The sequence below is a fragment of the Acinonyx jubatus genome, chromosome E1 (genome assembly GCF_027475565.1).
Source record: "Acinonyx jubatus isolate Ajub_Pintada_27869175 chromosome E1, VMU_Ajub_asm_v1.0, whole genome shotgun sequence".
In the NCBI taxonomy this organism is placed as follows: domain Eukaryota; kingdom Metazoa; phylum Chordata; class Mammalia; order Carnivora; family Felidae; genus Acinonyx; species Acinonyx jubatus.
In genome coordinates this window covers 48,438,484-48,453,853 of record NC_069397.1, presented here as the reverse complement: position 1 = coordinate 48,453,853, position 15,370 = coordinate 48,438,484, and the positions used below count along the sequence as shown (strand labels likewise).

The following is a 15,370-nucleotide window of genomic DNA, read 5'->3' as shown; positions in this document are numbered from 1 at the left end:
TTTAATAAAATAAAACTCTGAACGCTCAAATACGTGTTCTCTTTCCAAGCAGGCAAGGAGCTTATGAACATCCCAACCCACTGAGATGCACGTGCCCTTCTTTTTATGGTCCCTTGGAGTTAAGTTCCTCTAAGACGTGTACCAGTAAGTCCCATCTGCTCACAGATAAGTCCTCTCAACTTCGTGTGCTCGACTCCTCGCTCTTCAAAGGTCACCTTCTCTCTGGAGCCCCCAGGCTAGGTTCCACACCCTCCCTGAAGAGTCCAAAACTGCCTGAAGCAGGCTCAGGTTCTAGACCGCAATGCCTACTCTCCTTTTAACTTGTCTCCTCCCCCAGAATACAGGCCCAAGAGGTATCTTGTTTACCTCTGTACTCGCAGCCCCCTGCCCCTCCCCCCCCACACACCCTGAGTGTTATCAGACAGATGAATGGATGGATTTCTTCCAGATGCTGCACTGGCTTCAAACCAAATGAATCAATCAATTCGCTAAATCCACACGGAGCCATCGATTGCTCAAGTGCTTTATGCTGCCCCCTCCCGCGGCCAAGAGCCAGCCATCCTCAAGACTCACCTCATTCCTTCTGCAGCCATCTCATCAAGGTTGGCAGTGTCCTTCGTTTCTGCCCAGTTTGCTCCCAGGTCACCCCACCCCATGTCATCTGCCAAAATGATCACAAAATTCGGCTTCTGGCCTCTTGTGTCCCCGCTGCAGCAAAAATCCACGAGAGGATAAAGACATCCCAGGAGAGTCACCCCCACGAAGAGAACCTTTAGAAAAAGCCAGCCCATGGTGGGCAGGGGAGGGCAATGACTGTCTGTGGGCCACGGCTGAGGATTTTTCCAAGAGCTTCCTTCTGCTCACTTAAGGTGCAGGGAGTCTCTGGAGAAGCAGTGGTGGAGTCTGCAAGGAGATACTGGTTGTGGGGGTCGTGTTGGTGGGGTGCCTAGAAGGACGCTGGGGCTGCGGAAATGAGGTCCCCACCTGGCATCCTAATTCAAGACAGTCAGGAAATTCGCAACCTCGAATTTGGTTTGCCCCCTGCAGCTCCGAGAGACGACCAGCCGCGTACGGCAATCAGATACCCGTGTCAGTGATGGCTCTTTGGCCACTTAAAAAACGACCCCTCTGTGCCCGGGGACGTTAGGGCCACAGCACAAGCTTTGCATCTGTTTGGGACTCCAGCTGGTGAGAGCAGGATAAATTCTCACATCTGCAGAACACCTGGACGTTCTAGAAGCCGCAGTCAGCCTTGAATGGGTTTCTCAGTTCCAGATGGTGGAGGGCTTCATGTTTCTGTCGGGTTTCCTGAAAGAACAAAAATTGACAAGAAAACAGAGTTAAACTGCCAGTGCAGCTGTGTTTTACTCAGTAGCTTAGGAAATAATCTCTTTTCCATGCCAACAGATGTTTTCCTTCTGATTCGAATATGCAACTGGTTCATCAGTTTCCCCACCTGAGAAATCATGATGACAGTAATATTTGCAACGGACCTACAATCACAAGGTTGGTAACGGCATTATAGATGGTGTCACTCAACCCATTCACCGTATGGATGAGAACACTGAGGTCCACGGCCCTGGGACGGGCAAAGACTAGCACCCAACTCTGCCAAAGCCCGGTTGCTCCCCCACTCTCACCCCACCATGCTTCTCTGATTCCCAAGAAATTCCCAAACTAATTATGACCTTATCAAACCCACTGAAAATTCTAGAAGAGTGAAACCTTCGTTTCCAAGACATGATTCTTTCTAAGAGTCATGCTGTCAACTAATAAATCTCTATAAAATTCTTTTTTTAAATTTTTTTTAATGTTTATTTATTTTTGAGAGAGAGAGAGAGAGAGCGCACTCGTGCATGAGCGGGGGAGGGGCAGAGACAGAGAGGGAGACACAGAATCCGAAACAGGCTCCAGGCTGTGTGCTGACAGCTCAGAGCCTGATGCGGGGCTCGAACTCAGGAACGGGGAGATCCTGACCTGAGCCAAAGTCAGACACTTAACCGACTGAGCCACCCAGGCGCCCCTGAATTTTATAATTCTTGATGGAAATTAATTTGAGAAAAAAAAACATAAAGATATTAATGGTGTTGTTATCTAGGTGGAGAATATATGGGTACTTAACAGTAGAACTTTCGATTTTGCTAGTGGAAATCTTTCACCATAAAATGTCAGGAAAACATTTCAAACAAATTTAATGGAAATTGTCCCTTTATATCTCGACAATGTAATTTTTAATAAGAAACTCTAAAGACATGCTCAATCAGGGTTTCTCACACTTAGATGTACACACAAATCAGCTATAGAACTTATCAAATACAGCTCCCAGGGGACGCCTATGTTCCGAGCCCTTAAATCACACCTTGAGTAACAAGATGCTCAGAAATAAAAACATCCTGGGGTGCCTGGGTGGCTCAGTCAGTTAAGCATCCAACTCTTGATCTTGGCTCAGGTCATGATTTCATGGTTCATGAGTTCGAGCCCCACATCGGGCTCTGCCCTGCTTGGGATTCTGTCTGTCCTTCTCTCTGGCCCTCTTCTGTTTGTGCTTTCTCTCTCTCAAAATAAATAAATAAAGTTAAAAAACTAAAACAAAACAAAACAAAAACCATCATGATTCTTGTCCAAGAAGAAAACTAACCTCACTGGAGACGCTTAACCTACGGGAGAGAATTCAGCTTCAGTGGACAAGCACAAAAGCAAAATATCAGGTTGAACTTTGAAAAAACAGGAACTGAGGGTTATATTTTCAAGTGCCACTTGCAAATGGGAACCATAGAATAAAAACCGTATCACCCCCCTTTCACCTGAAAGCCCTAAATTTATGAGGCTACTAAGGAGGCACAGACTTGAACTTCTGGACCAAATGAAAGCATGTTGGACACCCAAGCCACTGGGAGTGTTAGAGCTAGAGAACCAATCTGTAACACATAAAGATGCTGCCGGGGCTGGGGTTATGGTGGATGTGATTCGCACTTATGTGCCCCTGCCCTTGCGGAAAGAATGTACAGAGCCAGCCAGCCACCCCAACTGCCCACCCCAGTGGATCGGGGAGGGGAGGGGTTGGAGATATGTAAGTTCTGGAAGACCCAGATAAACTCAAAAGGATGGGAAGATACATACTGAACCAAAATAAAAGGGAAAGTTTAAGTAAACAGCCATGGTCATCTGGAGGCCAATGAATCAATTGTTCAGAAATGCGAATTCTTCTGTTTTCCAAAAGGAGAGTTATTCTTTCAAACTCAATTAGATTCAACCAATATTTGTTGATCTTGAGGCCCCAAAGACTTCTCCCTTTCTAGAAGAAGAAAGAGCTCTTGCACAAGGAGGGTGCCCAACAAACACTTATTGACCTGCTGCTAGATTCCCAGCCTCATTCTACTGGCTTCTGACCATGAGCAACAATCATAGAAGGCTTTTCTTCTTAAAGCTACTTAGCTTGGAACTCTAGAGTGGCCTCATTCTTCGTCAGTAATCCATTTTGGAATGACCCAACATGAAGGACTTCAGGGGAAAAAAATTCACTTAAGAAAAAAGCTAAAATTAAGGTGGGAACATAAATAAACAGATTGTTTTTCTTAACAGTTCCACGATAAAACATTCCTTTGAGGATTTCCAAAGAGAATCATTCGTACTTAAAAATTTCACTGAATGGAAATAAGCTAATTTAGCCAGTACATTGCATTATCCTTCATGCCCATACCTCCAGGGAGATATTTAATCTTTTCCCCATTTATTTATTTATTTATTTATTTAAACTACAGTGAAAAGGCAAACCGGAGATTCAAAGAATGGACCTGAGGCCATGGACTTTGATTAAGACCCAAGCTGACAGGGGCGCCTGGGTGGCTCAGTCGGTTAAGCGTCCAACTTCAGTTCAGGTCATGATCTCACAGTTCGTGAGTTCGAGCCCCACGTCGGGCTCTGTGCTGACAGCTCAGAGCCTGGAACCTGTTTCAGATTCTGTGTCTCTTTCTCTCTCTGCCCCTCCCCTGCTCATGCTCTGTCTCTGTCGCAAAAATAAATAAAAACATTACAAAAAAAAAAAAAAAAGACCCAAGCTGACGTATGGAAAACAGGATGGCATTTCCTCAAAAAATTAAAAATAGAATGACCATATGATCCAGCAATCCCACTTCTGGGGTATATATCCAGAGAAATGAAATCACTATCATGAAGGGAGATCGGCACCCAGTGTTTACTGCAACGTTATTCACAGCAGCCGAGATATGGAAACAATCTAAGTGTCTGTGGGTGGATGACAAAAGAAAATGTACTGCATATATAATATACACGCAATGGAATATTATTCAGCCTTTAAAAAGAAGGCTTGTGGAAAAGAAGCAACAACTTCTAAACTGGGAGACATTATGCGGAGTGAGAGAAGCCAGGCAGCAGCGAGACAAACACTGTGAAAGAAACGCCGCGTGGTCTCGCTTCTATTCGAAATGTAGAAAAGTCAAACACATAGAAGCAAAGGGTAGAATGGTGGTTGCCAGGGGCTGGGGTGGGGGTAGAGGGATAAATAGGACGATACTGGTCAAAGAAGACAAACTTTCAGTGCTGCAAGGTGAACAGCTTTGGGGGATCCATTGTATAGCATAGCGATGACGATTAATCATACTCTGTTGCATACTTGAAATTCGCTAAGAGGGTCGATCTTAAATGTCTCACCACAAGAAATTTAAAATGTACGTAACCGCGTGAGGTGAGGCATGTGTTTATTAGATTTTTGGAAATCGTTTCAGACTGTATCCGCACATCAAAACATCACACTGTATACGGTAAACCTGTACAAGGTTTATTTGTCTGTTATACCTCGATGAACTTGGGGGAAGCATCCTTGGGCTCCGAGCTGATCTGAGGTTGCTTCCCCAGCTTGCTTTATGCATCACCCTCCCCCCTCTCCGAAGGGAGAGTGGACACAGGCAAGGAGCATGTCTATGGGCTAAGGAAGCAATGGGGAGTCTTCGGCAAATAGAGCATCCCGTCCTTCTTCCACTGGGCTGGAAGGAACTTGACCACCTTCCTCAACAGACCCCACAGGGAAGGCCCCCCTGCTCCATCCAAGCAGAACAAACTGGGATAGACCCCTGCTGAGCACAAGCATGAGCACTGCCCGTGCCTCAATGTTCCTCAGGCAGCGACAGAGTGAACTTGAGTTGCCAATGGGCTTTGCAGGGACTTGTGTTTTCCTCCACGACCCCTACCGTAAAGCAAGGCTTCTGGGTCTGCAAAGCCTGGCCTACCTTCAAGTTCCGGGCTCGCTTGTGGGAAAGCGAGCAGGGCTCGTGAGCAGTGAAATGACCACAGGCAAGCTGCCGGCTAGAAGGGCTGAGAATGGAATGGAATGAGGCAACCTGAAGATGGGCTTTGCGGTGTAGCGGTGTCTGAACATCAGGGCTGGAAGTCTGTCACCTGACCTGGCTCCCTGAGGGCCTCCCTGTGGCCAAGCAGCCTGCTGGAGGGCCTTGAAAACAGCTGAAATAACAAGAAGGTCGGGCAGACCTTTCTGGCAGAGGGCTCTGTTGGTTTTCCAGAGACAAAGCTTCTGATGAGCTGAGGCCAAAAAAGACAAAGGCGCCGGGGGGGTGGGGGGGTGGGAGGGGTGGGGGGGGTAGTGTGATCTCTGGCGGTAGAGCACTGTTATTTTACCTGCCAAATCAGAGCATGGTCATGCGCTGGCTGGGGCCGAGAGTCCCAGGGGGATGGCCAGGAGGGGCCTGGGGCACCAGCTGCCCACGTGGAGTCTGAAATGATTCCCCCATGCCTCGCCATCCATCCAGCAAACATGGACCGAGTGACAGGTCTCAGTCTCGGCACTGTGCGTACAGCAGAGGAAGGATCACACACGAAAACAAACCCTGCCCTCATGCCACTTACTGTCTTGTGGGGGGAAGAAATGAAACGAGTAAAATGTAAGTGCTGGTGAGAACATCGAGGCGGGATGCGGCTCCTGAGTGTGCGGGGAGCAGGCGCAAAGCTAAAGAGGTCAGGGACAACCTCGTGGAGAAGTTGATCCTTCTGTGAGGCTCTCTCTGCAGGAGGTACAGGAGGAAGCCGTGCGGCTCTGGGAAGTTGTGTCGGAAAGGAATGCCAGGCAGAGAAACCAGGAAGGCCAAGGACCGCCACTTGTGAGCAGCAGCCAAGAAGTCACGGCAAAAACAGTAGAGGGGGGAAGCGTTAAGTTCTGACTTACGGACACCAGAACTCCTCCCCTGCTCTGCTGAGAATAAACCACCGTGCTGCAGGGTGGCAGGTAAGAAAAGAAGCTGAGAAGTCAGGAGTCCGTTGGACCAGGGGAGCCCAGGTAAGAGACAGTGCTCAGGCAAGGCGGGCTCAGAGCCTGGGGAGCAACATCTCGGGGCCCACCTGTGCCCATGGGACTCTAACACTGAGCACCTCCTTAAATTCTGCCTCACCCAAAACCAGGCCCAAGTGGACAGGAAAATCCAGTTACCTCGGTAACAGTTATTCAGGTTATTTAGTGTTTGTGTGTAATAAACATCCTCATGGAGGGGCGCCTAAGCAGCTCGGTCGGTTAAGCGTCTGACTTCAGCTCAGGTTGTGATCTCATGGTTCCATGAGTTTGAGCCCTATGTAGGGCTCTGTGCTGACAGCTCAGGGCCTGGAGCCTGCTTCGGATTCTGTGTCTCCCTCTCTCTCTGACCTTCTCCTGCTCACGCTCTGTCTCACTCTCAAAAATAAATAAACATTAAAAAAAGAAATTGGTTTTAAACACCCTTTTGGGGCCCTTCCTTTGCCCTGAGGCCCTAACATGTCAGTTCGGGGCTGCCCCACATCAGAAAGATCGCTTTCTTAGAGTGTATCTGGGGGTCTCTGTCTTAGCTCAACAGAAGAAGCAAAGGGAATTTTTTTCTGTTTCTTTTTCTTTCAGTTCTATCGACATGTAATTGACATACAGCACTGCATAAGTTTCAGGTAGGCACACGATGATGTGGCTTCTAAATTATGAAATGATTGCCACAGCAAGTTTAGTTAATACCCATCATTTCATACGGATACAGGAAAAGAGAGAGAGAGAGAGAGAGAGAGAGAGAGAAATGTTTTTTTCCTCATGATAAGAATCTTTAGGATCTATTTTCTCAGCAACTTTCAAATATACCAGACAGCAGGGTTAACTGTAGTCCTCGAGCTGTACATTATATCCCCAATACTTATTTAATCTTATAACTGGAGTAAGTCAGACCCTATTGTTGGGAGTATTACTTCTGCAGACCCGACAACGCCAGGACACTCATCCACACGGGGCATATGACATCCTGCCTAGCGTTAGCTAGAACCACCTGTTGGAAGTGTCACAGAGGGAAGCCATGTGGCAGGAGCCAATTTGGGAGAGCAGAGGTGGCCTCATGCCATGCCTCTAAAAGCTCAGTAGCCCTGCAGAAATTATATCTGGGTCCTTGAACACATGTCAGAAGAACGGAGAAAGTAGATGGGCCTCTGAATAACATCCTTTCTCTAAAATTCTATCCTCCGCTTGATATCACAAGAAATGCGGTCAGACAGAAAGGATTCAAGGTCGAGTACCTGAAATCCACTCCCTCAATGCACTCCCTGTTTGCTAAACGTTTAAGGGCTTTCTACAAAGCACCGTTTACTTATTATTTATTAAACATTTCCTTACGGAAGTTGTCAAACATACAAAAGTTGAGAAACTCGTGCACACCTACCCAGCATCTAGATTTGACAGTTATCAGCACTCGGCCAGCCTGTTCTCATCTGTTCCCCCCACCCCACCCCTACTATTTCCCTTTCTCTCGTTCTTCACATACACTAGACTATTTTGAAACAAACCTCAGATATCATGTAACTCCATCCAACATGATTTCTTTTTTTGAAGTTTATTTATTTTGAGAGAGAGAGAGAAAGCATGAGGGGGTGGGGGGAGCAGGGCAGAGATAGAGGGAGAGAGAGAGAATCCCAAACAGGCTCTGTGCTGCCAGTGCAGAGCCTGATGCGGGACTCAAACCCATGAACCGTGAGATCATGACCCGAGCCGAAACCAAGAGTCGGACGCTTAACTGAGCCACCCAGGCACCTCCAATATTATTTCTACGTGTTTCTCTAAAAGATAAGAATTCTTTTTAAATAGAACTACAATTCTATGAGTAGCCGCTTTTTAAAATTAACAATGATGTGTTAGGATCCTCAGAACTCCAGTTAATGTTTAAATGTCATCCACTGTCTCACCAATGTTTTATTTATAAAATACATATATATAAACACTTTTATAATTTTTTTTAAAATTCTGATCCAGGATCCAAACAAACTCCACCACACAGTGCATTTGGTTCACATGTCTCTTCTCTTTTCATGTATAAGTTCCTCCTTTGTCCTCCCTGCCATGTATTTATAAACAAAATTCAGTTGTTTGTCCTGTAAACTTTCTCAATTTTGGACGTGGCTGATTGCACCCCCTGGTGTGATTTAAAATGTCCCCCAAGCCCCTGTTAACTGACTTCTAGACCCAACGGCGAAATCTGATTCAGGTTTGACCTTTTTTGGGCAGGCCCACCCCCTACGTCTTAGCCTTCTCCCTGTCACGTGAAAACTGACCAGTGGTTTCACCTGTCACATTTTCACGTGTCCCTGTGTCACTTTTGCATGGGAATCGGGAATTTTCTACCAACTTGGGTGTGCCAGCTTTCGTGTTTCTGCAGAGTTATCTTTTCCCTGGGTTTGCTCTGCCTGTACGATGAAATACGTGAGATTCTGTAATGGATGGAATGTGTCCTCCCAGAACTGGTATGTTGAAGCCCTGACCCCCCCCCCCCCAGTGTGATAAGGGTTGGATGAGGTCATGAGGGTGGGGCCCTCCTGATGGGGCTAGTGTCCTACTAAGAAGAGACCAGAGAGAGAGCTTGGTCTTTCTCTCTGACAGGTGAAGACACAGCAAGAAGGTGGCCTTCTACAAGCCAGGAAGAGAGCCCTCGCCAGGCATCCAATTGGTCAGCACCTTGATCAAAGACTTCCCAGCCTCCAGAACTGTGACAAATAAAGTTCTGCTGTTTAAGACTCCCAGGCTGTGGTGTTTTATTATGCAGCCCAAGCCAACTGATACAGATTCCAGCTAAGCTCCAACCCAGAACCTCTGAGGCTAAGGAAGAGGCACAGGAAGGAGAGGGAAAAGCCAAAACCTGGGGGGATAATGCTCAATCCAGTGAAGCGGTCACTCGGCAAATTTGCCTTTTGGGAAATTGATTTGGGGCATGTGGTGACCTGTTTCCGGAAGGACGTGTGTCCAGGATTCAGAATTGTCATTTCCTAGCTGTGTGATCTTGGATAAGTATTAAAAAAAAAAAAAAAAAAAAAAAAAAAAAAAATTGCCCCTTGCCTCAGTTTACCCACTTACCTGAAAAAGAGAGCTACAGTAAACTTTCTTCACCTCAGACATGACGGGAGGATGAAACAATCAAACACAAGTGCCTGCTCTCAGCTCAGAAACACTGGCTATCGTTATTCTGTCTGTTGAGTTGAGGATAAAGAGATAACAAATATGAGAACACGTTGAAAAAGTACTATACACACCCAAAGCGTTATTAAAATTAATATTAAGCAAAACTGTTCTGAGTGTCGATGGTGAAATCCGGACTCCCTGCAGCTATTGGCTGTCTTTGTCATAACCACTTGCCAGCATTCTCTGGGGGTAGATCCTGGAGCCACAAACACCACGGTCACAAACCACGCCAAAGGGAAAAGCGAAGAGTCCGTCTGGTTTGTGAACTCGAAGCTCCAAACTCCGGTTCCTTGTCACACAGTTGCACGGCTGGTTGTCTGTGCCATTTTGGCTATGAGTTAGGTCCCTCTGCCTGGGCAGACTCTGGTGACAGTTGTCACGGCCTTTGGAACACCCTACCTAGCAGCCAATCTGGTTTTAGACAGTTTAAACAGTATGAGGCCAAGTTGAGATGCAGAGTGGATGTGAGGGAAATCTCCCCTTGGATGCCAACTGCAAGTTGGCAAGTGTGAGTTACATGTTAAAATCAGAAACATCCACAAGAATGATTTGCCCCAGGCCCTTGGCTTGGGGCTCCGGCAAGAAAAGCCGTAAGTCTGTGCATAGGTCTAGACTGTAAGGCACACAAGGGCAGGAATATCTATGTATTTTACGCACTGCATGATCCTGGTACCTCGCCCGGAGGGAGTTCCGATCAATACTGGCCGGATGAATGCACCTCACAGGATCCGACTGTGGCCAAGCCTGCTCTGTCCCGCCCGCAGAGCTCAGCCCTGTCTCTTCACTTCCCTAACCTCACATGGCCTTTCTGAGTTCCCCTTCCTCTGAGGTCCTCCCTCATAAAAGCGCACTTGTTGAAATCCTGCTTTAGGTAACAATCACACGTGTCCTGTCTTCTGAACTAGACAGTAAACACTCGGAGAGGAGGGACCACATTCTCTGGGGTGTGGTTCTGTGGCCCAGGAAACAACTGCATTCATCAGGGCTCGTGCGTAGGCTGTAATGAGCAGAGGCTGCCTGGATGGAGAGCCAGTGGCCGGGGGAAGGTGGGATGGACGCTCCCCGTCCCCAGTCCCACCATGGACCCCGGCTAAGCATGTGGGCTCCCCTAAGGAGGGCCAGAACCCTCCACCGACCACAACCACGGCCAGGGTCCCCTCCTGGCCCCCTGTTCATAACACAGCCTAGACCAGCCTTCCAGCTTCCATGCACCGTCCCCGACCCCCTAGCCATCTGGAAATGACCAGATGCACTGCTCCGAAAGGGTTAAAATCAAAGCTTAACACTGCATATTGTTCCAGAGAGCAGCAGGACAGGCTGAGCATGTTTAGACAAGAAGGGGGGAGAGCCAGCATCTCCCTTTAGGCCAGAAACATAGCAGGAGAAGCAGGTTTTTATTCCTTGGCCTTGAGCGACATGATGGGTGGGGCACCTCAACAACTGTGCACAGAAAGCCTGATTTAATCGGGGCCAAACCCAGGGGTCCTACACGCTTTCCAGCATGGCCGATTAGATTTCGTGACCCACATCTGTGTCTTCAACTTTTGACAGGACATAGATTTATTCCTGAAAGCAATGGGATGAAAATCACTTTGCTCTGGCAATTCTGACTTTCTGTTTTGGGTTCAGTACTCTTGCAACAGGCTTGAGAGAGTTTTGAGAGGATGACAAAACTACAGGACCCATAAACTATCAAGACTGAGAAGTCTAGGGATGAATATCAGTGTTGAAATCAGGTAAAATTCACTCCAGAGCTAAAGAGACGCACCCAGGGATACATCATCAACGAGGCACTAAATGGTAACCGCGATAGAGGCCAGATCACCAGAGGCAAAGGTGGGGAGGTGACCTTCCCATCCTCAAACCCAGCACCTCCTGCTGTTTATCCTTCCTCCTCCCTCCCCCCTTGCCAGTCCTTGTAAGGTCTTTCCTGGTTCTAGGCCTCTCTGGTCTCCCACCAAGAGTCAGGGAAACCCATCGTGAGCCAAGCACAGCACTAAGCTGCTAAGCCCCTTACACATGTTAACTCAGTTAACCTAGCTCCACAGCACTAAGCCCCCCACGTGACCGCCCTATGCAGCGAGTACTGTTATCCCCCTTCACAGATAAGCAGTCTGAGGTAGACTGAGGTTAAGTAATTTGCCCCAGTAAGGTGACACCACTAGTGAGAACAGAGCTGGGGTTCAAGGTCAGGCTCCAGAGCCCACACCCACGTGCATTTTTACATTTGTACTTCTCAACTATACAGCCCCTACCTGGCCTCCCAGGGCTCGCTGTGGTGACTCTCGGGTTTGTTCTATCTCTTCGGGGAGAACTTACCCATGAGGGCAGGGACCACATCCTCCTTGTGCTCCTACGAACATAGATCATACTCAGTGGCCTGCAAATTCTTTTGCTTGGGTAACCTCTAAGAGAATTTGGAAAACAATAAATCCCCTCCGTATCAGTCAGCTTGGGCCACCATAACAAAATACCACAGACTGCGTGGCTTAAACCGTAGAAATTCATTTTCTCATAGTTCTAGGGGCTGGCAGCCTGGGATCAAGATGCCAACAAGGTGGGGTTAGGGCTCTCTTCCTGGTTTGCAGACAGCTGCCTTCTCTCCGTGTCCTCCCAAGGCCTTTCTCTCTCCCTCTTTGAAGGCCCCACCGTCAAGTCCCCGTCTAAACCTAATTCCTCCCAAAGGCCCATCTCTAAAAACCATCGCATTGGAAGTTAGGGCTTCAATATATGAATTTAGCGGGGGCGGGGGGCATAAGGGGCCCACACACTTTCAGTCCATACCAACCTCGTGCAGTTTTTAAATTCCGTCCAATGTTTCATCGTAGCTGCAAAAGATATTGTTTCAGTTGTATCTGTAAATGTTGACTTTTACAGTAAAACTATTTTAAACCACTCTTTTTAACTGTATCCAGTGTAATATAAACGTCAGAGTCATCTGAAAACCATCACCATTCATTTAAAAATTACATGAGTTGATGAGGCACCTCGGTGCCTTGGTTAAGTGTCTGACTCTTGATTTTGGTTCAGGTCGTGATCTCACAGTTTCGTGAGTTCGAGCCCCACGTCGGGCTCTGCATGGACCTGCTTGGAATCCTCTCTCTTTCTCTCTCTCTCTCAAAATAAATAAACTTCTTTAAAAATTACAAAAATACATGAGAACATTTCTCATGAGGTCAGAAACTTTCTATCATTTCTTTTTTCCTTTTTTTTTCAAAACTGTATTTTCATTCTACATCAACACAATATACTTATAGATTCAAAAGTACTTAATCACCTTATCCTATGTCTCTGAATACAGACTTTGGGTATAAATTGAAATTTTGTGTTTTATGCCTCAAGTGTAAAAAAAAAAAATCCCTTTTGGGTCGAATGATGATCATAATTACTCCTATAAGTGATCATTTATAATCAAAGAAAAAACATTGTGCATTTGGACAAGTTATTACTACTGCAAAAGCATCTTTATGAGATGGACTGGGGGATGGGACATATTGACTTGACGAAAGAGGCCTCCCTGACACAGTATTTCAATATTCACCGCAGAGCCGTTTTCAGCTGGAAAAGTGCACCCTAGTGGGATCCTGGCTCTGGTTACGAAGGAGAAGTCAGCCGTGCAAGGCTAACGGAGCACCAGGCCTGCCCCACAGTGGGTTCTCACACAAATGGGCTTTAGGAAAGAGCTCATGTTCTGAAGCTGATTGCAGCAAAACCGTCCGTGCCTCAGGCCCCTTGGCAAATCTTCAAACCCCCTCAGGAGCCCACATTCCCATTAGCGGGGCCCTGCCTCGCCTTCAAACCATTAGATGTGAGGTGGGGGGAGGCTCCACAAACCACCAGATGAACCCAACACATCTAGCTGGAGTTCCTCCAAGGAAGTTTCTCTGGGGTTCTCTGCCGTCTGGAGGAGCAGTCAAGTTTTAAAGCAAGAATTTGCTTCTGTCAAATTACACAGGGGGTTCCCCCCCCCCCCCCGCCAGCCAGCACAGGCCCTCGGGTGAGATAATGGGGTGGTGGTGCAGAGACAGGAAGAGAGACAGTGGATGGACGGGCGACCAAGACCTCCCACAGAAGCCCCCTCGAATCCTCTCTGAGCTCCAGACAAGATTCCTTTCAATCTCCTTACCCAAGTTTAAGTTCTCACGGGCTGGTAAATGCAGTGAGCTTATTTGCAAGCCAGGGTCATATCTGCCTAGCAACCCAACGTGAAGAGTAGAAGGGCTACGAACGTAGACGGAGAACAGGCTGGCCAACTCTGCACAAAGGAATCTGTTCTCATGCAAATGACCCGGAGCAAGATGGCTAGCAAGAGAGAGCACAGAGGATAGGCTCAGGAGCCAATTTATTTCCCCCAGAAGATGTTGAGGGACTTTTTAAAGGGCATCATCACAGCCTTGCCCACTGTAAATGAAGGACCGGAGGGGCTCTGCTGCTCCTTGGCTTACAGCAGACACAACAGAAGAGGCTAAAAGGGGAGCTGAACCCTTAACTTAATATCCTGATTTTTCTGGTTCTGTACTCCAGACTCCAAGGGTTCTTTTGTTTGTATTTAGAACCAAACAGAGTTAGTTTTGTTTGGGGGGGGTTGATTAGCATGGCAATGCTGTGCTTTCCCTCTCTCTGCTATCCCTGGAAGAGTGAGGGGGAAAAAAAAAGCAAGGGTTTTCACGCTTGGTCTCACTAGGAAAGGGAACAAGGTGAAGCCAGCCTCTAACCAGGGCATGCAAAAGTCATTGGTTTGTGGCTGGCAAGACTGGGCAGAGATTGGGTTTCCAGCTCCCCTTCTCTGTTACCCAAATGCAGGTGGCAAAGTATCGTCTCCGGTGAGCTTTAGTTGCAGAAAAGGGCCAGTGTGTGCCTATATTGTGAAACCTCGGGTGAATCCCTCCAGTGCTGTGTGCCTCAACTTTCCTCATCTGTAAAATGGGGATGGTAAGGATCAACTGCAGAATGTTACTGATGGGTTAAAGTTAGATCACAGGTGTGGCACTTAATACAGTGCTGGGAACAAAGCAAACATACGAGAAAATTGACAACAGGTCTAACTAATATTAGTAAAATAATAGTAATGTATTATTGTTGTTGTGATTGTTATCATTGTAGTTACGCCTCTCCAACAGCCAGTGCGTTCACTCTGGTCAAATACTCAGATGTGAGTTTCTCGGTCATTCATTCATAACTAGAGCTTTTGGTATGATTTGCCTAATATTTTAACCTATTTTTAAAATTTTATTTATTTTGAGGGGCACCTGTGTGGCCCAGTTGGTTAAGAGTCCGACTTTGGCTCAGCTCATGATCTCATGGCTCATGAGTTTGAGCCTACGTCTCTACGTCTCTCTCTGTCCCTCCCTCACTTGTGCTCTCTCTCTCTCTCTCAGAGCGAGTGGGGGATGGACAGAGAGAGAAAGAGGGAGAGAGAATCCCATTGCCTAATGTTTTAAATCAAGAAACTGAAGCACCGGGAACTTTCTGGACTTGATTAGAACCACTCGGTAATAAATAATGGGCTACCTCCATAGGTTCCCAAGACCCAATACAGTAGATGCTGTGCCATAGTGAATATGACAGTTCCATATTAAAAACAGTGACAGGTCCTAACACACTGTAAGCACATTACATTTTAGTGGTTAAAATGTTCGTTTTAGTGATTAAAATCAGTTTTGAACATCATCACGTGTGGATTCTTTGAACAACTCGACAAACAGATGGCTTGGTATACTGGAGTCAGCCATCATACTCGGTAAGCCATAAATAATAACAATAATAATAACGGGTACTGAGGGCTCACCATATGTCAGTCACTTTGATCCACACTTCACAGGAATCATAAATTAAACCGTTCAATCCTGGGAATACCACTATTGACCCCATTTTATAGATTCGAGAAATTGA

General features: G+C 46.9%; 1 protein-coding gene across 5 annotated transcripts in view; it reads right to left on the bottom strand.

Annotated features, from left to right (window-relative positions):
* The window catches only part of ARSG (arylsulfatase G), a 108,090-nt gene that overhangs the window by 67,659 nt on the left and 25,061 nt on the right, over positions 1–15,370 (bottom strand). For all 5 annotated transcript variants that reach the window (XR_008294218.1, XM_027047886.2, XM_027047887.2 and 2 more), the window contains exon 2: positions 574–1,308. Coding sequence is in view for 4 of the 5 variants with exons in the window: in XM_027047886.2 (XP_026903687.1) it covers positions 574–791 (218 nt within the window). In the remaining variant the exon portion in view is untranslated. The remainder of the gene's footprint in view (positions 1–573; positions 1,309–15,370) is intronic.